General features: G+C 73.5%; 5 protein-coding genes across 8 annotated transcripts; 2 read left to right on the plus strand and 3 right to left on the minus strand.

The window, feature by feature from the left end:
• Positions 1–58: 58 nt before the first annotated feature.
• Positions 59–2428, plus strand: WBP1 (WW domain binding protein 1). The gene is made up of 4 exons (XM_038178883.2): positions 59–304; positions 776–878; positions 975–1136; positions 1314–2428. The coding sequence occupies exons 1-4, from the start codon at positions 236–238 to the stop codon at positions 1976–1978; spliced, it is 999 nt and encodes a 332-aa protein (XP_038034811.2). The 5' UTR covers positions 59–235; the 3' UTR covers positions 1979–2428.
• A 239-nt stretch (positions 2429–2667) lies between these two features.
• Positions 2668–5519, minus strand: MOGS (mannosyl-oligosaccharide glucosidase). Its single transcript, XM_038178873.2, has 4 exons — positions 5177–5519; positions 4847–5067; positions 4550–4743; positions 2668–4478 (listed from the first exon to the last, which is right to left on the minus strand). The coding sequence occupies exons 1-4, from the start codon at positions 5208–5210 to the stop codon at positions 2768–2770; spliced, it is 2160 nt and encodes a 719-aa protein (XP_038034801.2). The 5' UTR covers positions 5211–5519; the 3' UTR covers positions 2668–2767.
• Positions 5520–5685: 166 nt separating this feature from the next.
• LOC119716777 (programmed cell death protein 4) lies at positions 5686–9043 on the minus strand. The gene is made up of 11 exons (XM_072037990.1): positions 8862–9043; positions 8468–8738; positions 7943–8040; positions 7728–7841; positions 7229–7450; positions 6985–7082; positions 6808–6922; positions 6375–6482; positions 6195–6305; positions 5968–6107; positions 5686–5880 (listed from the first exon to the last, which is right to left on the minus strand). The coding sequence occupies exons 1-11, from the start codon at positions 8916–8918 to the stop codon at positions 5829–5831; spliced, it is 1386 nt and encodes a 461-aa protein (XP_071894091.1). The 5' UTR covers positions 8919–9043; the 3' UTR covers positions 5686–5828.
• A 487-nt stretch (positions 9044–9530) lies between these two features.
• CCDC142 (coiled-coil domain containing 142) lies at positions 9531–14150 on the minus strand. Of its 2 annotated transcripts, none has more exons than XM_038178872.2 (10): positions 13992–14150; positions 13450–13579; positions 11869–13341; positions 11641–11796; positions 11358–11515; positions 11102–11260; positions 10811–10925; positions 10559–10736; positions 10274–10466; positions 9531–9811 (listed from the first exon to the last, which is right to left on the minus strand). In XM_038178872.2, the coding sequence occupies exons 1-10, from the start codon at positions 14025–14027 to the stop codon at positions 9548–9550; spliced, it is 2862 nt and encodes a 953-aa protein (XP_038034800.1). In that variant the 5' UTR covers positions 14028–14150; the 3' UTR covers positions 9531–9547. The 2 variants fall into 2 exon arrangements, with proteins under 2 accessions (XP_038034800.1, XP_038034799.1); XM_038178871.2 differs by having other exon boundaries at positions 10274–10485.
• A 139-nt stretch (positions 14151–14289) lies between these two features.
• On the plus strand, positions 14290–20686 carry TTC31 (tetratricopeptide repeat domain 31). 3 transcript variants are annotated; one of them, XM_038178881.2, is made up of 17 exons: positions 14290–14514; positions 14657–14724; positions 14816–14876; positions 15303–15541; positions 15977–16060; positions 16284–16352; positions 16558–16707; positions 16827–16958; positions 17648–17744; positions 18092–18182; positions 18276–18417; positions 18527–18628; positions 18700–18781; positions 18930–19098; positions 19298–19372; positions 19642–19744; positions 19833–20686. In XM_038178881.2, the coding sequence occupies exons 1-17, from the start codon at positions 14427–14429 to the stop codon at positions 19914–19916; spliced, it is 1836 nt and encodes a 611-aa protein (XP_038034809.2). In that variant the 5' UTR covers positions 14290–14426; the 3' UTR covers positions 19917–20686. The 3 variants fall into 3 exon arrangements, with proteins under 3 accessions (XP_038034809.2, XP_071894089.1, XP_071894090.1); XM_072037988.1 differs by having other exon boundaries at positions 18703–18781; XM_072037989.1 differs by lacking the exon at positions 14290–14514 and having other exon boundaries at positions 14667–14724; positions 15325–15541.
• The last annotated feature ends 4742 nt before the right edge of the window (positions 20687–25428 follow it).

A 25428-nucleotide genomic window follows, 5' to 3' on the forward strand; every position in this document is an offset into this window, starting at 1 on the left:
CGGCGGCGAGGCGGCGCCCGATTGGCCGCGGCCACCGCGGGGGGGGCGGGACCTCGGGCCCGGGAGCGATGGCGGCGGCGGCGGCTGCGGCCCGGGCGGCGGCGGCGGCCCCGGCGGCCGCCATGGGGGCGGCGGCGGCGGCGGGGGGACAGCGGCTGCTGCTGCGGGCGGCGGGGGCCGGGGCGGCCGAGCGGGAGGAGCCGGCGCGGGGCCGCGGCGGGCTGTAGGCGGCGCCATGGAGCGGCCCGGGAGCGGCGGCGCCGAGGGGGCCTGGGCCGCGCTGCTGGGCCGGCAGCACCAGCAGGTACCGGCGGCACCGGCACCGGCGGGGCGGCAGCGGCCGGGCCCGGCCCGTTCAGCTCCGTCCTTTCCCGTCCCGTCCCGTTCCGTTCCGACCGGGCCCGTCCTGGCCTGTCCGGTCCCGTCCCGTCCGGTTCCGTTCAGTTCCGCCCTGCCCGGCCCCGTCCGGTCCCGTCCTTTCCCTTCCCGTCCCGTCCGGCCCCGTCCGGTCGCGTCCCATCCTGTCTTCCCCGGTTCCGTCCCACCCGGTCCCGTCCCGTCCCGTTCCGTTCCGACCGGTCCTGTCCTGGCCTGTCCGGTCCTGTCCTGCCCGGCCCCATCCTTTCCCGTCCCGCCCGGTCCCGTCCCATCCCGTCTTCCCCGGTCCCGTTCCATCCCAGCCCCCCCCCGGTCCGGTCCCGGTGCCCAGCAGCGGTGTCGGGGCCCATCCCGGCTCCGTGCCCCCCTCCCGTGACGGTGCCGCTGCCCCCCGCAGGCCCGGGAGTACTGCCCGGGGGTGAACAACCAGCCCTACGTGTGTGAGACCGGGCACTGCTGCGGAGAGACCGGCTGCTGCACCTACTACTACGAGCTGTGGTGTGAGTGCGGCGGGGCTGCGGGGGGGCTGGGCGCGGGGCAGGTGGGGGCGGCAGGACGGGACGGGACGGGATGGTCACCGCGCTCTGCCTCCGCAGGGTTCTGGCTGCTCTGGACCATCCTCATCCTCTTCAGTTGCTGCTGTGCCTACCGGCACCGCCGGGCCAAGCTGCGCCTGCAGCAGCAGCAGCGGCAGCGGGAGATCAACCTCATCGCCTACCACGGTGCCTGCAACTACCCCACCTCCATGATGGATCTCAGTGAGTGCCGCTGCCCCCGCGCGTCCCCGGGGCCCCGCGCTCGGCTCCGTGCTCGTCCCAGTCCCGAGGAACCCCCTGGGGGCAGACGGGGCCGCGGTGGTTTGGGGTGGCTGCGCCCTGCAGAGGGGGGTGCTGTTGGGGGCTCCCGTTGCCGTGCTCACCCCGTGCCCCCCGCAGGGATGCTGGCTTCCTTCAAGCTGCCTGCCTACGAGGAGGTGGCCCACCGGCCCAGCACGCCGCCGCCGCCCTACAGCGCCATCCTGGCCCAGCTGAGCGGGCCGCGCAGCCGCCTGGGCTCCAGCAGCCTCACGCTCTCGCCCAGCTCGGAGAACTACACCAGCTGCTCCTGCGAGTCGAGCTGCGTGACGTCCCCCAGCAGCACCTCGCTGTCGGTGCAGGTGACGGACGAGACGGAGCGCAGCCGGGCCAGCACGCCCAGCGAGGAGGGCGGCACCAGCAGCACCGGCACCGGCGCCAGCTGGGAGCTGCCCGAGGAGCTGCCCGCCCGCACGGCCCCGCACAAGCACGCCCTCTTCTCCTCCAACGTGGACTTCTTCGAGGCCGACTGCCACCGCTGCTCGGACATCGAGGAAGGCGAGGAGGAGGAGGGTGGCGCGGCCCCGGAGGAGGAGGAGGGCGGCGAGCACTACCGGCACCGGCGCCTGACCGGCGACTCGGGCATCGAGGTGGGGCGCTGCCAGGAGGAGGAGGGCGGCGAGGAGAGCGAGGGTGAGGCCGTGCGCCTGCTGGGCAAGGCCGGCCCCGCGCCACCCCCGGCCCGGCGCAGCGTCCCGGCCGAGGGGGGCGGCGGGGAGCCGGGCGCTCCCACCCTGCCCGTCTGAGGGGCCCGGCCCGGCCCTGCCGCCTCTCCCGCCGCGCCGCCGCCACCATCCCCCTGCCCGCGGGGCCGGCCCGGTGCCACCCGCGCCTCTCCCCGCCACCACGGCTCGCGCCGCCGCTCCCCGCCTTGGAGCAGCCGGGCTGGGGGCACCGCGGTGCCGAAACCGCCCCTGCTCAGAGGGCCCCGGGTGCGGCAGGGCCGCCTTCCCCCGCCTCCGCTCCCCGCTGCGGCCCCGCAGGCTCTGCCGCCATCCCCGGGCTGTGGACTCTCACCGCGGAGCCCCCGGGATGGCCCCGCCACGGCGCCGCCGTGCCCCCCGCTGTCCCCTCTGAACTGCTTCCAGGGAGCCGGGCCCCGGCCGGGGGGGGCGGCTCCGCCCCGCCGCAGCCTGCAGGCCTGTGTGCGGGGCCCGAGTAGCGTCCCCTCATCATTAAAGAGATGTGGAATTATGGCCCCGCCGCCTTCCTCTGGGGGCCTGGGGGAGCGCAGGGTGCTGTGGAGCTGGGGCTGAGCTGTGACACCCCCCCCGTCCCCAAATCTTTCCCCATGGGCAGGGACACAGCAGCGAGGCGATGCTGCCCCCCTCCTCGCAGCAGGGGAGGACCAGGACAGCTGGAGCCCAGGAGGTGTGGGGGCAGCAGTGCTGCTCACCCGGCCCCCCGCACCCATCCCTGACACAGGCACCGAGGCTCGTCACGGCTGAGGTTTATTGTCGGTGGAGGACTCGACCCCAGATCCGGGGCGCCTCCACCTGCCCCTGAGAAAGCCGGGCCCCCCGTTGCGCCCTGCCCTAGTAGTCCTCGGCCATCACCAGCACCACCAGCGCCGACCAGCCGGTGAAGGGGTGGGAGCCCTGCCCCGCGCCGCTGCTGTCGCTGTAGTGCTCCCAGAGGTAGCCGCTGTCAGCGTACTGCCGGTACAGGTTGGCCACGAGGTTGTGCCGCAGCTCTCGGTACAGCTCCGCCGCCCGCTCCCGGTGCGGCCCCGGGAGGCTGCCGTAGGCGTGCAGCGCCCGCAGCGCCAGGTAGTTGATGTTGACCCAGACGGAGCCCCGCCAGTACGGGGGGTCGTGCTCCGTGTTGCGCTGCATGTACAGGGGGCTGTCGCGGGCGAGCGAGCGCAGCCCAAAGGGCGTCCAGAGCTGCTTCTCGCTGCGCATGGCGGCCAGCAGCGGGGCCAGGCGCGGCGAGTCGGGGGGCAGCAGCTGCAGCAGCAGCGGGAAGAGGCTGACGTAGCCCAGAGCCCCCACGAAGCGGGGCCGAGGCGCCTCGCGCACCACGCGCACCAGCCGGGGTTCCGGGGGGGGCCGCCCGGGGGCCGCCCGCCCCGCCTCGCGCCGCAGCCCCACCGCCCGGCTGTGGTTGCCGTAGTCGGCGAAGGCGCCCAGCTCCTCGGCCCAGTGCAGGCGCTCCAGCAGCTCGCTGTCGCTCAGCGCCCGCTGCATGTGCCGGTAGGGCTCCGCCGGCTCCCCCAGCCGCTCGGCCGCCTCGGCCAGCACCTGGGAGGCCAGCGCCATCCAGCAGCGCAGGTCGAGGTGCCGCTCGTCCGCCGAGGGGTGCGAGGCGCGGGGGTAATCGTCCAGCCCCGACGCCAGCGTCTTGGGGTTGAGGAAGCGCTCGGGGTCGGTGTCGCGGCCGCGCCAGCGGAAGGTGTAGGGCAGGGGCCCGGCCTGGGTGCTGTTGTACCACTCGTACCAGGCGCGCAGGCGGGGGAAGAGGCGGCGCAGGTAGGGCAGCGGGGCCGTCCCCAGCAGCTGCTGCAGCGCCAGGAAGAGCGTGGGGGGGTTGGCGGTCTCGCTGTGCTGCACCACGAACTCGGGGGGCACCTTGGCCAGCGCCTCCTCGCCCAGGATCTGCTCCCGCGGGATCCAGCCCTCCGCGTTCATCAGGTCGAACCAGTGCGCGATCACCTCGCGGCTCAGCTCGGGGTCCCAGCGCGCCAGCAGCAGCTGGTGGAAGCCCTCGTCCCAGAGGAAGCCGCGGGGGAAGAAGGAGCGGGAGGGCACGGCGGTGAACAGGGAGGTCTCGGGGTAGGGCACGGGGCGCTCGTGCAGCGGGGACTGCACCAGGGAGCGCCCGTGGAAGTAGCCCATCCCGCCCAGCATGTTGCTGAGGGCGGCCTGGGCGAAGCGGCGCTGGGCGGGCGGGAAGCCCTTGCGCTCCAGGCCGAAGGTCTCCTCGAAGCGCCGCTCGAAGGCGGCCTCGTGCCGCGCCAGCTCCGCCGTCAGCGCCGGCCCCGCCAGCGGCCCGCGCCGGTCCCGCACGCTGCCCGACTCGAAGGTCACCTCCACGCGGGCCGGCAGCCGCAGCGTCACCTGGTGCAGCAGCAGGTGGCTGCGCGGGGCCTCCGCCACTCCCGGCAGCCCGCGGAAGGTGTCCACGGCCAGGAAGCGCTGCCGGGGCCCCCCCGGAGGGGAGAAGACGAAGCGGTCGCTCAGGCTGCTCCGCACCACGTCGGTGAGGCGGTGCAGCCCCGGGCTCCACGCGTCCAGGTAGTGGAAGCTGCAAGCACAGAGAAGTCAGCGCCTGGCGGCACCCCGGGGACAAGGGGGGGCGCGGACGCCGCGAGGCACCTGCTGTACGTGGAGCCCTCCCCGCTCTCCGAGGTGGGCCTGAGGAAGGTGATCCTGAAGTCCCCCAGCTCCTCGGACGTCCCGCTCACGGCGCCCAGCCGCGTCCGGTCCTCCACGTGCGGCTGCAGCGTCCCCTGCCCGTCCGTGGCCACGTAGAAGAAGAGGGAGACGAGGGAGGCCAGGCTGCCCGCGCCCTGCGGGAGAGGGGACATGTCTGGATCAGGGGGTCCCAGAGCCGCCTGCGTTCCCCTCCTGGGGACGCCGATGTCCAGGGGGGTCGCGGGCGGCAGCACCCACCTCTGGCCGGGCGGTGACGCGCCAGCTCCAGTCCCCGCCGTGCTCCCCGCCGTGCCGTTTGACGAACTCTGTGCGCAGCAGCAGCCCCCGGTCACGCAGCTCCTGCACCCCGAAGTTGTCGCCGTCGTGCCGCAGCCAGCCGTAGCTCGCCAGCCCGTCACCCTGCTCGCACGTGTGCCGCAGGCCGCCCCCCGCCTCCCGCTGCTGCAGCCACATCAGCCCTGGGGGCGCGGGGCGGGGGGCGCTCAGCGGGCTGCCGCTCCCCGCTCCCCGGTCCCCCGGTGCCGACCCCCAACCCCCTCCCCATATTCCCCCCTCCCCGCCGCGTACCGGTGACGACGGCGCGGGGGCTGCGGGTCTTCATGCCGAAGTAGACGTGTGGCCGGTAGGAGCCCCAGAAGCGGCGGGGCGCGGCGCGGGGCCCGGTGGCACCGGGGGGCAGCGCGGGGGGCGCGGGGTGCGGGCTGGCGGCGCGGGCGGCCGCTCGCCACCGGCCCCACTGCCCCAGCGCCGCCGCCGCCGCCGCCAGCCCCAGCCCCAGCGCCAGCGCCGCCGCCAGCCCCAGCGCCGCCCGCCCGCCCCGCGCCCCCCGCGCCGCGCCCCGCTCCCGATCCCGCTCCCGGGGCCGCCCCCGCGCCTCCCGCGGCCCCTCCGCTCCCCGCCGCCGCCGCTCCGCCGCCATCGCCGCGCGTCACCGGTCGGGAGGGGGGGGGCGCAGAGCCCCGGGGGGGGGGCAGCGCCCTCTGCCGGCGCCTCCGGGGGCCGCTGCTCGGGGGGGGGGCGCGACCGAGGCGCCCCCGGTAGCGGCGGGGCCGGAGCCGCAGACGCAGACGCGCTCGTCCCTGGAAGCCGCTTTTATTGTGCCCGCGCCCGCCCCGCCCGCACCGGCGGCCCCAGCTCCGCCGCGGGGTCCGGGTCCGGGTCCGTTCCCGGGGGAGCCGCGGGGGGGGCCCTCGGTGCCCGGGGGGGCCGTGCCCGGTGCTCACTGCTTGACCTGGCCCCCGTCGCCCTCGCTGACGAAGCGCTTCCGTCCCCTGCGGAGGAGGATGAGGATGAGGAGGGGGTGAGGGGATGAAGGCCCCGCCGCCCCCCACCCCCCCGCCCCCCCCGTGTCCCCGTACCTGGCGGGGCAGGCGTCGCGCAGCGCCCTGGTGATGATGCCGCGCTGGAAGCAGAGCTCCACCAGCCGCTCCAGGAGCCCGTGCGCCAGGGGCACGTCCAGGCTGATGTCCCCCAGCTCCGCGTACACCCGCTGGAAGCCCTGGGGCCGCGGGGACACTGCAGGTGTCAGCCCCGGGACCCCCGCCCCGCACCCCCCGGCCCCCCCGATGGTTGCCTCCACGCTCACCCGGTTCATCTGGTCCAGCGTCACCAGCCCCGTCTCCCACAGCACCTTCAGCAGCGTCACCATCATCGTCACCGGCGCGTCCCCGGAGCCCTCCAGCACCATCACCACCGCCTGCGGGCAGCGGGCGTCAAGCAGGGCCGTGGAGCCCCCCCGGCACCCCCAGCCCCCCCAGCCCCTCACCTCGTACACCAGCTCGTGGTGGAAGTGCGGCACCTCCAGCGCCCGCAGGCAGCGCTCGGCCTCCGACACCTCCCCGGAGAGCAGGTACTCCCGCAGCAGCAGGTTCATCTGGGGACAGAGACGGCTGTGGTGGGGACAGTGGGGACACAGCAGGGGATTTATGTGGGGACGGCTGGGAACGGGGTCCTGATGTGGGGGTGGCACTGGGACAGCTGGGGGTGCTGCTGGTGTGGCAGAACAGACGCGGGGACACGAGCAGTGGATGCCACGGGGGCGTGCAGGTCCAGAGGGGTGCGGCGGGGGATACGCAGGGCACGTCTGGAGCCATGGGCAGGGCTGAGGGGACGAAGCGCGGGGACATCCGCAGGGAGGGGGCACGGGCAGGACCGGGGGACGCGGAGCGGGATGCACGCGGGGCCGGCCGCGCGCTGACCTCCTTGACCAGGTGCTTGACGGGGCGCTGGCCGCCCCCCACGCCCCAGACGTTGTCGAGCCGGTTGACGTCGCGCTTGATGCGCAGCAGGACGGCGGCGCGGTCGAGGGCGGCCCTGCGGAGGACGGGGTGAGGGCCGGGCGCGGGGCGGGCAGCGGGGGCCGGGGCGGCGCTTACCTGGCGTGCTCGCAGTCCACGCGCCCCTTGTAGCGCTCCAGGAAATCCAGGGGCAGCGCGTGGTCGGCCACCGCCCGGGCGATGAACTGCCCCAGCATCTGGGGGCACGGTGTCAGCGCGTGGCCCACCGCCAGCGTGGCCACGTTCCCCCCCGGCACCCCCTGGCACCGCCGCCCCCCCATCCCGGCACAGCCACCTCCCCTCGGCAGCCCCGGCATGGCCGCGTCCCCGCGCCCGCTGACACCTGGGGGGCCTCGGGGGTGTCGAGGATGAGGTCGGGCAGGTCCTGCAGCATCTTGTCGAAGGCCCAGGCGATGTCCTCGGGGCTCACCACGCGGCCCACCAGGTCGGACAGCAGGCGGGATGTCAGCTCGCGGTGGCTGGCCTTGCCCTCCAGCGCCAGCGCCACCGCCAGCGAGGGCACCGCGTGCTTCTGGCTGCCCAGGTTCAGCCCCCGCAGCAGCGCCTGCACCCAGCACGTTAATGCTGACCCCACGCACACCCCCCAGACCCTGCCCCTCCCCGGACCCTGCCCCACACCAGCCTGACCCCTGCATCTCCCCTCCCCATCGCCGAGGCACCCCGTCCCCTCCCCAAGGGACCCTGCCCCTTCCAAAGGGCTTCCACCAGCAAGGGACCCCCCTCCTCGCTCCAAGGGACCCTTCCCCTCCCGGGACCCTGCCCCGCACCAGCTGGCCCCGTCCCCCTCACCAAGGGTCCCCTCTCCCCCTGCCCCGACGCACCATGACCTCGCTGGTGTCCCCGTGCTCAAAGTACTCCAGCACCATGGGCTGCACGTTCTTCTCCAGCTCGTCCTCCTCCAGCTCGGGCACCACGGTGGCATACACCGTGTCCCCCTGCGGGGACGGACGGACGTGGCTACCCCTGGGGTCCCAGTCGGCCGCCCGCAGTGGGGGCTGCCCCAGGCAGGGGCTCAGGGAGGGGGCCGGGGCTGTACCTGAGCCACCTCGTCGTAGTTGGGGTCGCGGGCGTCGGGCTCCTGGTAGCCGTACACCACGCCGGGGGCACCCCACACGCCCTTGCCCCCGGCACCCCCTGCACCGGGCACAGGTAGGGCTCAGCCACGGGGGGCACTGAGACCACCCGGGGGGGGGCTACCAGCAGGGCCAGCCGGGGGGGCTGGGAGGGAGCCGTGCCCCTTGGGGGGTGGGGAGGGAGGAGGGGGAAAGCTTGTGGGGAGGTGATGGGGCATTGCGGGGCAGGGAGGATGCAGGGGGGTGTCCCAGCCCCATGGGGGGGTGACAGGGCTGTGTGGGGGTCCCAGCCCCGGGGGAAATGGAAGGGGGGGGGTCCCAGCCTCATTGGGGGGGGTGAAAGGGCCGCGTGGGGGTCCCAGCCCTGGAAGGAAACAGAGGGGGAATCCCAGCCCCATGGGGGGGGACAGGGCTGTGCGGGATCCCCAGCCCCAAGGGGACGTGGCGGGGGGTCCCCAGCCCCCCGGGGGTCCCAGCCCGCCCCTCACCTTTCTTGGGCAGCCCGCGGCCCTTGCCCATGCGGGACTTGCGGTCGTGGGCCCTGCCCTTGGGGCTGCCGGGCTCGGGGCCGGGCTCGGCGCCCTCGGACAGCGACTCTCGGGCCGAGTCCCGGGACGAGGCGCGCCGCAGCCGCCGCTTGGCCTTGGCCTTGAGGCGCGCCTCGTGCAGCTGCTTCTCGCGGGGGGCCCAGGGCAGCGCCCCCCCGGCCCCCGCCAGCTCCTCGGCCCCGTCCTCCTCGGCGCCCGCCGGGCACGGGCCCTGCGCAGCACCGGCACCGTCACCGCGCGCCCCGCCGGGACCCGGCGCCCCCGCCCCGCCCCGCCCCGGTCCGGTCCCGGTCCCGGTGCCGGTGCCGGTGCCGGTCTCGGTCCCGGTACTTGCCGTGGCGAAGGGGGCGCGGTCGGCGGCGCCCAGCTCGGCCGCGCTGGCGGCGGACATCGCGGCGGGGCCGGGCCCGAGGCGGCACCGGGACGGGGACCGGGACCGGGACCGGGACCGGGATGGGGACGGGGACCGGGACGGGGAAGGGGCGCTGGGCTCGGCCCGACCCCGCCCCGCCCCGCCGCGCGGAGGAAGTGACCGGGGCCGGCGGCGGCGGCGGCGGCATGATGGGAGCCGTAGTCCCGCCGGCACCGGGCGCGGGGAGCACCGGGGGGCCGGGAGCCCCCGGCACCGGGCACGGCGGCACCAAGGCGGGGGGGGAGAGAGGAGAAAGAGACGAGACGCGGGGGCACGGAGGGATCCCGGGGGTGGGCAGCGGCGCGGTGCGGACCCCGACCCCCTCCTGGGGAACCCCCCCACACCCCGCACCGGCCCCGGGCAGCACCGGGCGAGCACGGCCAGAGCCGCACGGGGCTTGGGGGAGCCCCTCGGGCACAGCGGGACCGGGGCCGGGGCCGGGCTCAGCACACACCGGGTGTCCCCATCGGACACCCCCACGGGCACGGGGAGGATCCCACAGCCAGGGCAGGGGCTGCCCCCCCCCCCCCCCCCGGGTGCTCCCACGGGACCCCCCCCCACGGGGAAGGGGACAGAGGCCCGGAGCCCGGCTCTGCCCCGCGGGCACTTTATTGCTGCTCAGCCCTCGGGGCTCTTGGCCATGCAGGGCAGGCCGGGCACACGCCAGCGCCGGGTCCCGCGCAGCCGCAGCGACAGCCACTGCTGCTGGCTGCCCGCCAGGTACGACTCCGGGGGGGCGCGCGGCCGGCCGGGAGCCTCGGTGCTGGGGGAGGCCGGGGGGGGCCCCGCCGCGGCCCCCGGCGCCTCCAGGGTCTCCAGGCTGTGCAGGCTGCTCGCACCCAGCTCCTGTGTGTGGGCACCGTTGTTGGAGCCTGGATGGGGAGAGGAGAGGGGGTCACAGGGGGGACGGGTCCTGCCCTGTGCCCCCCATCCTGAGCTCCCCAACACCGGGAGGGGTGAGGAGCCTGAACCAGGCACCGCGGGAGCTGCAGGCTGGTGATGAGGGCTCCATCCCCATCCCATCCCCATCCCCATCCCCATCCCATCCCCATCCCCATCCCCATCCCATCCCCACCCCATCCCCATCCCATCCCATATCCCCATCCCATCCCCATCCCATCCCATCCCCATCCCCATCCCATCCCCATCCCCCTTACCATCCCCATCCCCATTCCCTCCCCATCCCCATCCCCATCCCCATTCCCTCCCCATCCCATCCCCATCCCATCCCCATCCCATCCCCATCCCATCCCCATCCCCATTCCCTCCCCATCCCCATCCCATCCCCATTCCCTCCCCATCCCATCCCCATCCCCGTCCCCGTCCCCACTCACAGCACTGGCGCAGGGAGGGCCAGGGCTGTGAGGCCAGGTATGCCTTGCCGCTGGGCTGCTGCAGCAGGCAGAGGATGGCGCTGTCCATCTGCTGGAAGACGCGCAGGGACAGCAGCGACTGCCGGGTCTCGGGTGCCAGCCCGTAGTGCTCCGACTGCACCAGGTCCCGCACCAGCGCGAAGTCCTGCTGCAGCTGCAGGGCGCCCTGCAGGCTGTGCACCGCGCCTCAGCCTGGGCGCCCCCAACCCCTGCCCCTGCCCGGCCCCGGCCCTGCCGCCCCCTCACCTGAACTTGATCTTCCGAGCCAGGATGTGATCCAGCCAGGCCTCCACGAAGGCCGTCGTCACCCGGGCCAGGGTGGGCACCTGGGAGTCGCGGGGCAGCAGCTGGGCCCCCTGCAGGACCTGGCCCAGCACCGTCTGCACCGCTGCCGCTGCGTACTCGCTGGGGGAGCTGGGCAGCTCTGTGGGGATGGGGACCCGGTCAGCCCCGCGGCCCTGCACGGGATGGGGGGGTCTCAGGGTGCCTGCCACCCACCGGCTCGGAGGCTGACCCGCCAGTGCTTGCCCAGCGGCATGGTCTGGTCAAAGATCTCGGCCGACATCCGCTTGCAGTCGGTGGAGAACATCCTCAGCACGTCCCCTGCAAATTGCTGGGGAGCAGAGCGAGGGGAGCTGGGGCTGTGCAGCCCGGCACCTTGCCGTGCCAAACCACCCCCCTCCCCGCTGCGGGACCTCTCTGACACACCGCACGGCTCGGTGCGTGGTGGCTGCTGGCACCCGGGGCTGTGGCAGTGGCACAGGAGCCGCTGGCAGTGCTCAGCCCTACCTGGATGCTGGCAGCCACGGAGCGGATCTGCTGGCACAGCCACAGCTCCTGGTGGCACCGGAGCCGCTGGTGGGGTGCGAGGTGCTGGAGGCTGTCCCCGGGCTCCGGGAAGGCTGCACCCACCAGCAGCACCAGCGCGTCCGTCTCGGCCTTCAGCAGCTGCAGGCGGCAGAGGGAAGAGGAGTGACCCAAATCCTGTCCCCAGCCCTGCAGTGGGGCTGAGCCCCCTGTGCCCCCACCCCGGCCCTGCCCTCACCTGCAGGTCTCCCTGGGTGACGAGCAGGAACTGGTGGAGGGACCAGGACGCCAGGAACTGGAAGGCCTTGCCCATCAGCCAGGAGCAGGAGGCCTGCACCGTGGCCAGGCACCGGCCCAGCAGCTGCAGGCGCAGGCAGGGCGAGCCGGGGGGGCTGCCTGGGGGCAGACAGGGCGGTGGGGACGTTGTGGTGGCTGCGGTGACACCGCACCTGGCAGGAGCTCGGCACAGCAGGGCCAGCAGAGGGACTGTCCCTGTCCCCAGACCACAAGGTGCCACTCACCCTCCGGTGTGGGCGGCAGGTGCCGCAGGGCGAAGGCCAGGGCTGGGTAGAGCTGCTGCAGGAGCCGGGCGGTGCCGCTCTGCGCCGCTCCCCCCGACGGCCCCGGCACCGCTGAGCACCGGTCACACAGCCCCGAGCCCAGCGCCCGGGTGAAATCTGCGAGGGGGACACGGGGTGAGCGGTGCTGGGCACCAGGCAGGGCCCCCCCAGCCACCCCGCAGCCCGTACCTCGCTCCCAGGTGCGCAGGACTCCCTGGCACAGCAGGCGCAGGCAGAGCCGCTCCAGCTCCTCCTGGCACTCCGGGGGGACGCAGGCTGCAGGGGGACAGCGCTGAGGGACGCCCTGCAGGACCCTTAGCCCCCGGTGCAGGGCTGGGGGTCTCCCGGAGGCGGCCACTCCGCAGGGACCCTGGGTGAGTGCCTGGTGCAGCTCCCGCGTGCTGCCGGGGGTCCATCCTGCCCTGAGGTCCAGCAGCTCCAGGCGCAGGCCCAGCACGGCGCTGGTGGCGTCCCAGAAGAGGGGGAGGTACCGGGCGTACAGGGCCTCGGCCGCTGCCGCGTGGGACGCGTCCAGCCAGCGCACCGACTTCCAGCCCGGGGAGCCCGGCCGCGGGGCCGTGCATGGGGGCAGGGGGCTCCCCGCCTCGCTGAGCACGTGGCGCCAGAGGCTGTCAGCGGAGGCCACCAGCACCTCCAGGATGGGGCCAACGAGCTCCTTGTCCTCCACGCACAGCGCCCGCAGCTCCTCGGGGAGGTTCCACAGCACTCCCCGGCCCGAAAGCCCCACGTCCTGCGCTGTGACGGAGCAACCAGCCGGAGGCCAAAGCGCGGCGCCCCCCGCCCCGTGCTGCAGGAGCTGCCCGAGCCGCTTGGCCGCCAGCCGGCCGCGCTCAGCCGCCAGCAGCGCCAGCACCCGGTGCAGGGGGAAGGCGCGGGGCAGCCCCTTTGCCGCACAGCCCGGGACGGAGCCCAGCTCGGGGTCCAGGTCGCCCAGCACGCGGTTGTAGATCTCCAGCCCTTGGAAGACGTCGGCGAGCAGCGCCGGGGGGGCACCCGGGGGTGCGACCCTCGCCAAGCCCCGCAGCTCCTCCTCGAGCCGCAGCTCCAGCAGCCGTGCCGCCTGCAGCGCCAGCAGCCCCAGCGCCCTCCGCATGTGCGCCACCGCCTCGTGGCGCCGCAGCAGCAGCGGCCGCAGCCCGGCCTCGCCGCGCATCCGCCGCTGCAGCGCGCTCCAGTGCCCGGCGTGCGCCCGCAGCTCCTCGCACAGCCCCCGCAGCGGCCGGGCTGACCCTGCCAGCAGCCGTCGGAGGAAGGCGGAGGCGGCGTGCAGGCGGCGGCAGTACTCGCGGGCCAGGCGCAGGAGGTGTCGGTGCTGCAGCAGCGCCTGCAGGGTGGCGCCGCGCTCGGCCACGCGCGGGTGCAGCGGGTGGAAGGAGAAGGCGTCGGCGGGCTCGTGCCGCACGTGGCCGCGGAAGGTCTCGGTGCGGGGGTCCTCCCAGGCGCGGAAGGCGCGGCGCAGCCCCGCCAGGCTCCGCTCCAGCCCCGCCAGCTCCTCGGGGCGCTCCTCCGCGGCCTCGTCCGGGGCGTCCGGGGCGGTCGGGGGGGGGGGCAGCAGGCGCCGCAGCCCGGGCCCCACGCAGCTCCGCAGCATGGCCTCCGCCTTGCGCAGCGAGCGGGCCAGGCCGCCCCGGGAACCGCCGCCTGCGGGGACGGGACCGGCACCGGGGCTGGCACCGGCACCGGGAGCGGCACCGGGAGCGGCACCGAGCCGGGCGCGGGGCAGGGAGGACGCGGGGCGGCGGCGCTCACCTGGCTCCGCGGGCGGGGCGGGCAGCGGCGGCAGCAGCGGCGGCAGCAGCGGGGGCAGCGCGGGCAGGGCCGGCGGGGGGGGCACCGGGACGGGCACCGGGAGCGGCGCGGGGTGGGCCGCGGGCGGCAGCTGCGGGCGGGGGGCGCTCAGCAGGGGGCGGGGCCTCCGGCGCGCGCCCCGCCTCCCCGCCCCCCCCTCGCCGCCAATCGGCGCCCGCCGAGCCGGGAAGCCACGCCCCCTCCCGGGGCGGGGCCACGTGACGCCCCGCGGGCGGGCGGCGTTGCCAAGGAGACGCCGAAAGCGGGGCCGGGCCCGGGGCCGCCGCCAGGCCGCGACCTCAGGGCCGGGCCGGGCCGCAGCACGGAGCCGCCTCCCCCCCGGCAGCTCGGGCCCGGCCCCGGCACGGCCCTGCCCCAGAGCCCCCCCAGCCCCCCCGGCCGTTCCCCAACTGACGCCCCCGCAGCCGGCAGGGACCGGGGCCGGGCGCCATGGGCAGAGCTGCGCGCCCCGGCCCGGCCGCCCGGTCCCCGCGGGGCCTCACCTGCCCGCAGCTCCTCCCGGGCCGTCCGTCCTGCATGCTGGGCACGGCTCCGGGCACGGCTCCGGGCACGGGCGGCCGCCGCCGGCAGGAAATGAGCTTAGCGCCCCTGAGCCCCGCTAATCCGGGCAGGGACAGCCGGCACACAGCGCCCGGCCCCGCCTACCCGCAGGGCTGTGGGGGGCACGGCGGTGTCCCGGGAGGGGCGGCGGCGCCCACGGTGCGACCCCCGGGGGCCGCGGGACCCCGCGGAGATCCCCCCCCCCCCAAGGCCGGGAGCTGCCGCTTGAGCCCTGCGGGCCGCCGTCCTGCCCGCACCCGACATGGCGGCCCCGGCCTCACGCCCCGCCCGCGCCCCGCTTCCGGCCCGCGCCCAGCGGGAGCTTCCGCGGTCCGGCGGCGGGCACCGGGAGCGGCGGGGCCGGGCCGGGCCGGGCCATGCGGGGCGCGGGCGGGACGGGGCCCGGGGCCCCCCTCGTCGCCTGCCCCTGGGGCTGCGTGCTCGGTGCCGGCGGCTGGAGCGGCGGTACGGGGCTGGGGGGGGGCGCGGCGGGGGCACGGGGGCGGGGAGGGGCAGGGCCGGGTCCGCCCCCCCCCCCCCCTCCCGTCCCCGCCGCGTTTCGGTTTCGGTTCCGCCGCCGGCTGAGCGCTGCCCCCCCCCCCCGCAGTGCCCCCGTGCCCCCTGCACTTCCTGCGCGGTGCCGCCGAGGCTGAGAGGAGGATGCGGCAGGTGCAGGTAGGGGGGGTCGGGGGGGGGCACCGGGAACCCCGGGGCAGCGCCCCCGGTGTGTGCGGGGCGGCCGCGGCACCTCCCGTCCCGCCCGCAGGCTGCCTGCCCCCCGCTGCACCGCACGGCGCCGGGACGAGGCCCCGCGGAGCCGCTGCCAGGTGAGGGCGGGGGGGGCTCGGCCCCTGGGACCACAGGGGTGGGGGGGGGCTGGGAGCGTCCCGGTGCTCTGCTGCCCCCCGGTCTGTCCCGGCGGTGCCCGGCGAACCCCGGCACCGGGGCGAAGCGCTGGAGGAGTGGGCAGCGGCTGCCACCCCCCGCCAGACACGGGGGAGGGATCCGTCCCCTCCCATCCCCTCCCCTCCCGTCCCGTCCCGTGCCGGGGCTGGGCTCCCCCCCCCGCAGCACCGCTCCCGTTATCGGAGCCTGGCCTTCAGCAGCCGGCAGCTCCCCCGCCCGCGGGGCCGTTTGCTGCTGCTTCGGTACCGGTGGGGGGGGTGGAGAGGGAGGCGGGATGGGGCCGCTCATACCGGGGCTGCGGGGGGCACGGCCGCGGGGAGCTGTGGGCAGCCCCTTGCCCTGCACAGGCCAGGGCCTCTCCTGCCCCAGCCAGCCGGAGTCCAGCGAGGAAGAGGAGGAGGAGGAGGAGGAGGATGAGGAGTGGATGGGCTGCGCCCGGGGCTACGGCAGCCCGGCCTTCCACTTGCACGGCACCAACAACCCCGTCCTGCGCGGGGCTCCGCTGCCTGCGTACCCCGTTCCCAACTTTCTGAACCTGGGCGTGCACGGCCTGAACCCGTCCTGGAGGCACCAGGTCACAGCGGAGGTGAGTGCCCTCGGCCACACGCGCTGCTCCCCCTCCCCGAGGTGCCCCCGCTGCCAGCGTGACCCGTCCCTGCCATGCTGTGCCCGCTGGTCCCTTTGCTTCCTGGCTGCAGCAAGGCTCAGCTCTGGCAGCCGCTCCTGCGATCCCCGCGTTGGCTCCGGCTCTGCCCGACTGCCCCGATGGCCCCTTTGGGCTCAGGCTTGTTGCGGCTGAGCTGTGTCTTAGCTCCTGTGTGAGCTGCAGCTGCTGCAGCTTCCTGCCTGCAATCCCCTCCCGAATCCCTGCAGCTCCACGGTGTCCCCGTCAGCCCTGCAGCAGCTCCCACCACGCGTGGGGGCAGCCGAGGCGCCGCTGCCTGCACCTCCCAGCCCTGTCCTGGCTGGGGCACGGTGTCGGGGGGCTCACGTTTGGTCACTGCCACCCCCCTGCCCCCAGGAAGCAGAGAAGAACGCGAAGGAGCTGGTGGCAGAGGAGGAGCGAATAAAGAAGAAAGCGGAGAAAAAGAAATTGAAGAAGAAGGTGAGTGGGTGTGTGCTGCTGCGGGGTTCTCACGGCCTGCCTGGATCAAGGTCTCCACCGCCTGAGCCCTGCTGATAGCCCCGGGGGGAGGCGTCTCCCAGAGGCTGGTGCTTGTTTACGCTCCTTGCCCGCAGCACCCTGTGCAGAGCTGTGCCACGGGTCAGCTCTGGGTTTGTGCCGCTTTGGGCTGCTGCCAACTCGTGGCTTTATCTCTGCTCTTCAGAAGCAGAAGGACAGGAAGAAGCAGGAAAAGTTAAAACAAGAGCTAAAAAGCAAGCAGGAGGCTGAGTCGGTGAGCGGCCCTGCACCTTTCTCTCCCCCTAGCAGCCTCATTCCCTGCTCATCCTGGGCCGTGGTGCTGGGCTCTCCGGCAGCCTCCGTGCGGCGCCTCCGAGGGCTCCCACAGACCTCGGGACGTGCAGAGCTGGGGCTGCGAGAGCTGCCGGGGGCACAGCCCTGCCTGCAGCTGCCCTCCCACTCCCGTTCTCTCTCTGCAGAATGCCTCGTCTCTGAACGGCGCTGCTCCCAGCGAGGCTGGTGGTGCCGAGGAGGAGAAGGGCTGCTCAGCCCCCAGCCCCTCTCAGAGCCTCGGGGATGATGCGGAGGAGGGAGCGGGGGACCAGGGTGGTGGCGTGGAGGCGGTAGAGGTGAGGTGCTGCGGCCGTGGGCTGTGCTGCCTGCCAGCCAGGGTCAGCCCCGCGCGGTGCCTGCTGCGCTCCCTGACTGCTGCCTGCCGTGCACAGCCCTGACCCCTCTTATCTTCTAGGACGAGCTGGATTTGAGCTGCACCTTTGTCTTCAAAGCTCGGCAGAAAGCAGGCGTGAAGCTGCAAGTGCCTGAGAAGGAGAAACCGACCCAACCCAGTGCTGTAGAGCCCGACAAGGGGCCGCAGGAGACAGTGAGTTGGGTCCCACGATCCCAGAGGGGCCGTGCAGGCAGGAGCACGCTGCCGGGGGGCTGGGGCGTCTCTGCAGGACCCCTGCCCACAAGGGGCCTCGGGCAGGGGAGTTCCCTGGGCAGTTCCTGGGAAGGGAGGGGGAGCCAGGGCAGCTGTGGGCAGCGGTGCTGCTGCTGCTGGTCCCAGGGCTGGGCACCAGCATTCCTGGTGCTCGGAGGGTGTCCAGAGCTCCTTTGGGCTGGGGCCTCCTGAGCACCCTGACGGCAGCTGCAGGAACCTGGTAACGGACACGTGGGAGCCGTGAGTACCCTCGGCACTGACTCGCCCTGGCCTCTCTTCACAGCCTGCGGCTGGCCCAGCTCCTGAATTAGAGCTGGGACCGTGCGTGGGCAGAGGGAGCCCCCATTTGCCAAGGGGCTGGCGCAGCACACAGGTCCCAGGGCCGTGCTGTCTGCCTGGGTGGTGACAGGGACAGTGCCTACCCTGGTGCTGTAGGCTGGGAGCCGTGGCAGCTCCTCCTTGGCCTCTCCCAGCTCTTTGGAGCTGTCTGCATTGTGCTGGCGGGGGTGTGGGTGCCCCCCACGAGCTGGGGCACAGCGGGGACAGGCAGCTCTCCTGGGCCGTCTGCCTCAGCCCCCGTGCTGGGGCAGGAGCCCTCACCCCCGCTGCCATGCTTGGCTGCCCCACAGGCACCTGAGCCCCCGCTGCCGTGCTTGGCTGCCCCCCAGGTGCCTGAGCCTGTGCCCCTGGACACAAGCGTGGTGGAGCAGAGCCTGATGCTTGCAGGTCAGTGCCTTGGGCCTCCCCGGACAGCGAGAGCCAGAGGGTGGGCACGTGGCAGCTCTGCCCTGCTTTGTCCGGGCTCTGCGGGCAGCTTTGCCCCAGGAGGGTTGCTCTGGGTGTGCACCCTCGTGCTTCTCACTGGCTGTGGGTCTGCGTGGCACCGGGCTGTCTCGAGGCTCCTTTCCCACGTGATGGGGTGAAGGCGAAGCCGCTGCCACCTCCCCTCTGCGGCCCTGCCCGTCCCCAGCAGACACACGTGTCCCCGCCGCGTGCCGGGACACCGCTCTGCTCCCCCCGCTGGGCTGCCCGGCTCCCTCGAGGGTTGGCAGCGGGCGATGCTCTCCCTGCAGGCCACGGCAACGAGGCCGCCCAGAAGGGCTACTACGAGGAGGCAGTGCGGGCCTTCACCGAGGCCATGAGGCTGAACCCCAGGGAGCACCGGTGAGCACGGGGCTGGGCGCTGCGGGGGCACCGAGCTCCGGGTCCCGGCTGGCGTGCCCAGAGCCTGCAGTCATGGCCCTGCTCTGCCCCCAGGCTCTTCGGGAACCGCTCGTACTGCTACGAGAAGCTCCAGCAATACGAGGAGGCCCTGAGGGATGCGCAGATGTCCCTCAGCCTCCAGCCCAACTGGCCCAAAGGCTTCTTCCGCAAGGGCAAAGCCCTGCGGGGGCTGAAGGTACCGGGGTGGGCAGGGGGCTGCAGGTGCTTGGCGGAGCCCTGCAGGGGGGCGGAGGCAGCGTGTCCCTGCGGACAGGAGCTCAGCCCCTCTCCCCGCTTGGTCCCAGCGCTACGCCGAGGCCGTTAGGACCTTTGAGGAGCTGCTGCAGCTGGATGGAGCCCACCCTGACGCAGCCGCCCAGCTGCAGGCCTGCCGGGTGCTGCTGCAGGTGAGCCCCGGCCCTGCCGTGCTGCTGGCCCCAGCACCAGCCCACGGTGCTGACCCCTCTCCCCTCCGCAGCAGAGCAGCGCCCACACAGCTGGCGGCCCCGGGGGTGTCCCCGTGCTGTCCCTGCTGGAAGATGGGGAGCCACCCCTGCCCGGTAAGGGGCTCTGCTCCAGCAGCAGTTCTGCCTCAGGGATGGTGCTGGGGGGGCCCTGGGTGCGGTGGAGGTGGATGGGAATGGGGGCTGCAGGGGCTGGGCTGGCCCCCAGCCCTCAATGTGCTGAGCCCCGGGTGCCTCTCACCAGAGGAGTGGGTGAACGGGAGCTGCAGCGACACCGACATGAGTGGCTTTGTGACCGTGGTGAAATCGAGGAGCCACTCGAAAAGCCAGGCCCGGGCCACAGCTGCAGCGAGCACCAAGCAGCAGCAGCAGCAGCAGCAGCAGCAGCAGCTGCCTCCGCATCATCCTGCCAGGTAGGGCCAAGGGGCTGGGGAGGCAGATGGGGCTGGCGGGGACTGCAGCCTGGGACCCCAGGGAAGGTGCCTGGCGCTTACTGGGGGCAGCGGGAGGGCCGGGTGAAGCATGGTGCTGCCACGGAGCTGGGGTGCTGGGGAGCCCTCCAGGCGTGGGCAGGGGGGAGGCGGTGCCGGTGATGGTGGTGCGGTTTGGCAGGGACTGCTACCCGCTGTGGGTTGGGAACATCACCTCCAGGATCACCGAGAAGGTGCTGCGGGACTGCTTCAGCCGGTGAGCGTTTCTCCCTGTGCCTGCCCTGCTCCGTGTCACCATCCTGGGGCCAGGACCCTGCCCCCACGGTGCCCCGCCAGCCCCCTGCCCGTCCTGTCCTGCGGGACCGACTCACTTGGGCCCCTGCTCCCCATGCTCCTGCCCTGTGGGAGCGAGCCCTGCGCTGCGCTGGCACATCCCGGCCCCATCCCTGCTGTGTTTTGCCTTCCCCGTGGGGAGCGTTGGTGCGGGCTGTCCGCGGGGCAGGCTCCTGAGACTCCACCACGCAGGTTTGGGAAGATCCAATCCATCCGGATGCTCCCAGGCAAGCACTGTGCCTTCATCAACTTCAAGCAGAAGGCAGCAGCAGAGGCAGCCTACGAGGACATGCTGGTGAGCACCGGGCCGGGGGGACCCACGGCCCCTCCTGGGCCCTGCGCCCACCGGGGCTGCAGCAGCACCGATGTCTCTCCCTCGCCAGGACGCTGACCTGGAGGGGAGCCGGCTGGTGCTGCAGCTCAAGCACCCCTCCCACGCCACGCCGAGCCCCTGGCAGCGCCCCTAGGCCTGCTGCGAGGGGGGTGCCCTCCCCGGGGGGCTCCTGTAGCCAGCAAACCTCGACAGCTCACGGGGAGCAGAGCCAGGCCCCCTGTGGGGGGACGCTGCCCCCCTGTACACTGGGACCCCATCCAGGGGCTGGCCCCACCGGACTGCAGCCCCAGCACCACCCCGCTCCGCGGCACCCGGCCTCATGCCCTGGGGAGCCAGCAGGAGCACGGACCCCTCCCAGCAGGGCTGTGGCCGCGGGGCTGTGACCTCTTGGGATGTTTTCCCCCAGGAGCCAAGGAGTGAGCACAGCTGGGTTTGGGCACTCCCTGCTCTGGTTTCAGCCCCAGTCTGCTGCTTCGTGCCCCCCATCCTGCAGCAGCAGCTCCTGGCTGAGTGCTCGGAGCTGGTCCCCAGCCCTGGGAGGAGCCGGGGGCACCCTGCAGGGTGCCTTCCCCGGGCCTCAGCGGGCTGGGGGGGCCCTGCCCACCCCCTCTCTCCCTCTGCAGCAGCAGCCCCGGCCCCTGTCCTGGTGCTCCCTTGTGCTGGGCTTGGTCCCAGCCCAGGGCCCTACCTCCTGCCACCCGGCATAACTGTGCCTTGGGGGCTTGCCCCCCCGCCCTGTGGGCTCTGGGGCCCAGGGCCCGTGCTGCCCCGGGGGCTGCCCACGGAGCTCCCTGTGCCCAGGGGCCCTGCACGCAGCAGGGCTGGGCCCTGCCCCACAGCAGCAGATGCTGCCTTCAGGGATTTGTACCTGCTTTGGGTTTCTTAATAAAACCAAGAGCCAGACATGTGCCTGTGCCGCTCCTTCTCCTGCCCTGCTGCCTGTCCCTGGCACCCCATCAGCCCCCCCCTTCACATCAGTGCAAAGCTGCTCCCCCCAAACCGGGCTGTGGGTCTGTGTCCCCCAACCCCGGGGCACTGCCACTGTCACACCTCACCCCCCTTCAGCTCCTGCCCCTGCTTTCCTCCAGCTCCTGCCCCGTCGCCTGCCACGGCCTCGCTCCGTGCTGCAGCGCAGCCCCCCCTGCGCAGCCCCCCTGTGTGACTCTGGGGAAACCCAACACGGGGGCGGGGGGCGCCGCGTTCCCAGGCAGGGCACGGTGGATGTGTTTTGTCTCTCAGTCCCTTCAGGCCCTGGCAGCGATTGATGGCCTGGGACTCGCGCGCGGCCTTTGAAGCGTTCGGGGCTGCTGCTGAGCTCCATTAAAGCTCACTTTGCAGCAGCACCCGCGGCACACAGGGAGGCTGGTTTCCCAGCGAACATCTGTGGGTTTTTAGCGGGATTATCTCTAATGGAGCTGCCCTTTGAGGCATCTGAGGGTTTCATGTGATTTACAGAGGCGAGCTGTGCTCGGTGGCTTTTGCATGGGAGAGGAGCGAGTGTCGGGCGGGCTCCCAGCCGGGCGCTGCTGCAGCTGCTGCCCACCCAGCCCTCGCCATGGGGTGCTGGCTCACCACACTGGGGTCGAGGGGCCCTTCACTGCTCACCAAGCTGGGGTGAGCGGCTCTGGTGCACAGCTCCACATCCTCTGTGGCCCAGCACCCACAGGGCTGCTGCTTTGGTCACTGCCTCCCTGAGTCTTGCTGCCCCACCACTGCAGCTGCCCCCTGGCCGGGCTGCGTGGGTACTCCCGGTCCCGTGTGGGTGCTCCCTGGAGGAGTGGGGACACCGTGGTGGCCGGGGAGGACAGGACAAGGGTCAGCAGGGACAGAGGGGATGGGCAATTGCCCAGGGCAGTGTGGGGTCCTGCAGGAGGGGTGGTGGTGCCACAGGGACACAGCGCTGTCACACAGCAGGGACAGGGCAGCTCCGTGCCCAGGCTGCTCCCTGCAGTGCGGAGTCACCAATTCATGAAATCCACCTGGGCTGGAAATGAGCTTCAACCGAGTCCAACCACCAACCCGACTCACCACGGCCTGTCACTAAATCGTGTCCCTTAGAGCCTCGGCCACGTGTCCCAAATACACCAGCGATGGGGACGGCTCCATCTCCCTGCTCAGCCCAGCTGCACTGGGCCCCAACCCTGGGAACGTCGGGGCATGGAGAAGAGCCCGGGGGTCCCAGGGGCATGGGGAGGTGCTCTGAGCACCTGGGGTGAGGTGGGGGCAGCGCCCAGGCAGCCCCCAGTGCTTCCCACCGCCCAGCTGGGGCCTCCCAGTGCCCGGGCTTCCCATCAGCAGGGGTCCTGGTGAGGGGCAGGGTCGGGGGGGTCCTGCTGCCCCCGGTGCGGGGCCACGCTGTGTTTGCTGTGGGCCCCCAGCCCCGCTGTTAGGAGAGCAGCGCCTGTAATGTCATTTGCAGGTGATGGGAGTCGCAGGGGCCGTGGCAGGGAGGCAGTAGGCAGGCCATCAAGTAGGATTTGATTAATATGCAAATGGGCGGCGGGGAGAAGGAGCACGGGAGACAGCGAGTAATTAATCACTAGTTAAAAGAAATTAATACCAACAGCAGAGGTTGTCAGGAAACAGCAGCAGAGTTAATCATCCAGAAAATTGGAAGAGGAAAAAGACGAGAGCGCGCGGGGAGGAGCGGAGCGCGGGGCCGGGCCTGGCGGTGCCCCCGCCGGCGGCACGGGCACGGAGCCTGCCCCAGCGCCCCGGTGACGGGCGCGGAGCACCCGGGGGGCGAGCACGGCTGGGACGTGCCCGCGGCCCGGCTCCGGGCAGGGCCTCCCGGGACCGCGGGCCGGGTCCCGCAGCCGGGGACCCCCCCGGGGTGCTCAGCGCCCGCGCGCGTGGGGGACGCGTGGGGACCCCGCTTCGGGCGGCGCCGCGCAGCCCCGCTCCCCCCGCAGCCCCGCTGCCTCCCGCAGCCCCCCCAGCGCGCACACCGGGGGGGCCGCAGCTGCTGCCAGTGCCCGAGCCCGCGGCCGGCTGCCCCCGCGCGGTGCCGCTGCGGGCGGGGGGCCCGGGGAAGCGGCTGCCGATGGCGGCGCGCCCGGCGCCTGCGGCACGTCCCGGAGCGGAGCCTCTCGAGGGGCGGCCGGGGGGGCTCCAGCCGCTGCCCGGCCCCGCGGCCGCTTCCGCCCCCATGAGCTGCGCCCCCGGGACGGGACGGGACGGGACGGGACGGGCGGCGGCGGGGGGGCTGAGCCCGGGGGTCTCGGGCAGGCTGGGGCCGCGGCGGGGGCACCAAAGCCGCCGGGCACCGCGGACGGAGGAGCGGGAGGTGCTGGCACCGGCTCTCGTTGCGGGGACGTTGCCAAAACGCGGGGGCCTGAGCCCCCTCCTCCTCCCCCGTCCCTGCCCCACGCTGCCCCCCCAGCCCGTGGGGCGCAGGGGGAGGGCTGGGGCCGAGGATGTGGGGTCCCGGCGGCGCTCGGGGAGGCTCTGGGGGCGTTGGGACTGCGGGACTGGAGCCCCCGGCCCCGGGCCCGGCTCTATCGTGGGGACCGGGGACATCGGCGGCGTGGCCGCCTGCCGGGAGGGGGGTGGCGGAGGGGCCGGGGGGCTGCGGGACCGCAGAGGCGCTTCGTTATCTCGCTCCTGGCTCCTGGCTGCGGCTGCTGGGGGCTCGTGGGGTGAGTGCAGGGCTCCTGGCTCTGGGGCTGGGGAAAAAAACGCCGCTTTTTGGTCGCCCCTCGAGTGAATGAGGCGTTGGTGGCAGCAGCCCGGAGCCTTGCCCCAGCCCTGCGGGGCCGTGGCTGCGGGCACCACGGGGCAGTGTGAGAGTCCTGGGATCCCGCGGGGGTGTGCAACCCCACTGCTGTGTGTGCAACCCCACTGCTGTGTGTGCAAATCACACTGCTGTGTGTGTGTGTGACCCTATTGCTGTGTGTGCAGCCCCCCCCTGCAAGGTGTGCAAACCCCATTGCTGTGTGTGCAAACAGCACTGCTGTGTGTGCAAACCCCATTGCTGTGTGTAAGCCTTATCTGTGTGTGTGCAAACTCTCCCTGCTGTGTGTGTAAACCCCATTGCTGTGTGTACAACCCCTCCCCGCTGGGTGTACACCCCCTCCCCCCCCAAGTCTCTGGGCCTCTGGGGGCCCGTGCGGAGCTGGGGGAAAGGAGTCGGCCCCGGAGCAGCACCGGGGCAGCCGGGTGGGTGCCGGGCTGGGGGCTCCCGAGGCCAGGCAGCCCCCGGAGTCTGCAAGCAGTGAGGAGAGGGAGGAGGGAGGCAGGGCGGGACCCCCTGGGGGTCCTTACCCCCACCGCTTGTCTTCTGCCCCTCTCCTCCGGAGCCCTGTCCGGGGCTGCCCGCAGCCAAGGGGACAAGCAGCACAAGGAGAGCCCCCGACCACCCCCGCCCCTCGCGCGTTTCCCCCCCCCAAGGTACGCCCTCAGCTGGGGGCTTTGGCACGGCCGGGCCGGGGTCCCCGGGCAGGGCGCGCCCCTCCCGACCCCGGCGGGATCGCGGCCGCGGCCCCGCGCCCGCCCCGAGCCCGCCTTCCCCAGGCCTCCTACCTGTCAAATTAAAAGCAATTCCCGGGGGGGGGACCGCTCAAAGGCACTTTCAGGGCTAAATCTCATTTCTCCCCCTCCCCCTCGGCCGGCGCTGCTGCAGCGCTGGGGGAAGGGAAGGACAATGCAATTAAAAATGGAGTAAATAATGGAAGAAGCGGGTCTCCGTTCGGAAGTTTGCACCGGCGTAATTAGATCAGCGAGGGCTCATATGGAGCCCGGGGGGGCTCACACGGAGCGGCGATGACAGGGGGCTCCGGGGACCGCCGGCAAGGGCACGGGGCCGGCAGCTGCCTGTCACCGCCCCGCGGCTCGGTGGGAACGGACGGGGGGGGTGCGGGGCCGGGCCCCAGGCACGGCGCAGCGCTTCGCTGCCGCTCGGACACCCCCCGCTCGCCCTGAGCCTCCTCGGGGAGTGACGTCATTGCCCCCGCGCGGTGACGTCACCGGAGCATGACGTCAAGGGCGGTGGTGTGAAAGCCCAACGACTCGGAGCAGGTGTCCGGGTACCGGGGTGCGCCCCTGCCTGCCCCTGCTTGGGCGGTGGGGGCACGGACACGGGAACGGGCATGGACACACGGACACACGGACACACGGACACACGGACACACGGACACGGGCGCGAAAACACACACATGTACAGACACACACAGACACACACAGACACGTACAGACACACAGACACGGCTACACCAACAGAGACACACAGACACAGACAAAGGCACGGACAGGGACACGCGGAAACGCGGACACGGACACACAAGCACACACCCGCGGACACACGGACACACAGCCGGGGGTGCTGGTTGGGGCCCGCTGCTCGCCCCCTCGCTGCTCCCTGCCCCGGCTGCGGGTGGCGGCGCCCCGAGCGCGTCCCCGCTGCAGCCCTGCGGGGGGGTCCCAACGCTCTGGGCGCGAGGCTGAGCAGGGAGTCGGGGGGCTCATGGACCGCGGCTCCGCGCCCCGCCTCGCCCCCACCCTCCCCGGGGCGCCCCCGGGCTGAGAACCCCATGCTTGTGCCCAGCTCGGGCTGCAGCGGGGGGTGCGGGTGCTTGGGTGTCCGTCCGTCTGTCCGTCCGTTTGCTCGTGCACAGCCCGCCGCGCCCAGCCAGCCCCCCCGCTCCTCG

This window comes from Anas platyrhynchos, chromosome 4, assembly GCF_047663525.1.
Source record: "Anas platyrhynchos isolate ZD024472 breed Pekin duck chromosome 4, IASCAAS_PekinDuck_T2T, whole genome shotgun sequence".
NCBI lineage: Eukaryota > Metazoa > Chordata > Aves > Anseriformes > Anatidae > Anas > Anas platyrhynchos.

What these genes read in the sequence shown, in the direction of transcription:
- LOC119716777 (XM_072037990.1), bottom strand. Translation starts at nt 8,918, where the DNA reads ATGTCCGCCGCCAGCGCGGCCGAGCTGGGCGCCGCCGACCGCGCCCCC. An exon ending in GTGGACTGCGAGCACGCCAG is followed by an intron (nt 6,923 to 6,984) that starts GTAAGCGCCGCC and finishes CGTCCTCCGCAG; the next exon opens with GGCCGCCCTCGACCGCGCCG. An exon ending in ACCACGAGCTGGTGTACGAG is followed by an intron (nt 6,306 to 6,374) that starts GTGAGGGGCTGG and finishes CGCTGCCCGCAG; the next exon opens with GCGGTGGTGATGGTGCTGGA.
- CCDC142 (XM_038178871.2), bottom strand. Translation starts at nt 14,027, where the DNA reads ATGCAGGACGGACGGCCCGGGAGGAGCTGCGGGCAG. An exon ending in CCGTGGCTGCCAGCATCCAG is followed by an intron (nt 10,926 to 11,101) that starts GTAGGGCTGAGC and finishes TCTGCTCCCCAG; the next exon opens with CAATTTGCAGGGGACGTGCT. An exon ending in GCCCTCCCTGCGCCAGTGCT is followed by an intron (nt 9,812 to 10,273) that starts GTGAGTGGGGAC and finishes CTCCCCATCCAG; the next exon opens with GCTCCAACAACGGTGCCCAC.
- MOGS (XM_038178873.2), bottom strand. Translation starts at nt 5,210, where the DNA reads ATGAAGACCCGCAGCCCCCGCGCCGTCGTCACCG. An exon ending in CCCCCGCGCCGTCGTCACCG is followed by an intron (nt 5,068 to 5,176) that starts GTACGCGGCGGG and finishes CCGCGCCCCCAG; the next exon opens with GGCTGATGTGGCTGCAGCAG. An exon ending in GAGGGCTCCACGTACAGCAG is followed by an intron (nt 4,479 to 4,549) that starts GTGCCTCGCGGC and finishes CTGTGCTTGCAG; the next exon opens with CTTCCACTACCTGGACGCGT.
- TTC31 (XM_038178881.2), top strand. Translation starts at nt 14,427, where the DNA reads ATGCGGGGCGCGGGCGGGACGGGGCCCGGGGCCCCCCTCGTCGCCTGC. An exon ending in GGAGGATGCGGCAGGTGCAG is followed by an intron (nt 14,725 to 14,815) that starts GTAGGGGGGGTC and finishes TCCCGCCCGCAG; the next exon opens with GCTGCCTGCCCCCCGCTGCA. An exon ending in CCTGCCGGGTGCTGCTGCAG is followed by an intron (nt 18,629 to 18,699) that starts GTGAGCCCCGGC and finishes TCCCCTCCGCAG; the next exon opens with CAGAGCAGCGCCCACACAGC.
- WBP1 (XM_038178883.2), top strand. Translation starts at nt 236, where the DNA reads ATGGAGCGGCCCGGGAGCGGCGGCGCCGAGGGGGCCTGGGCCGCGCTG. An exon ending in CTACTACTACGAGCTGTGGT is followed by an intron (nt 879 to 974) that starts GTGAGTGCGGCG and finishes CTGCCTCCGCAG; the next exon opens with GGTTCTGGCTGCTCTGGACC. An exon ending in CACCTCCATGATGGATCTCA is followed by an intron (nt 1,137 to 1,313) that starts GTGAGTGCCGCT and finishes TGCCCCCCGCAG; the next exon opens with GGATGCTGGCTTCCTTCAAG.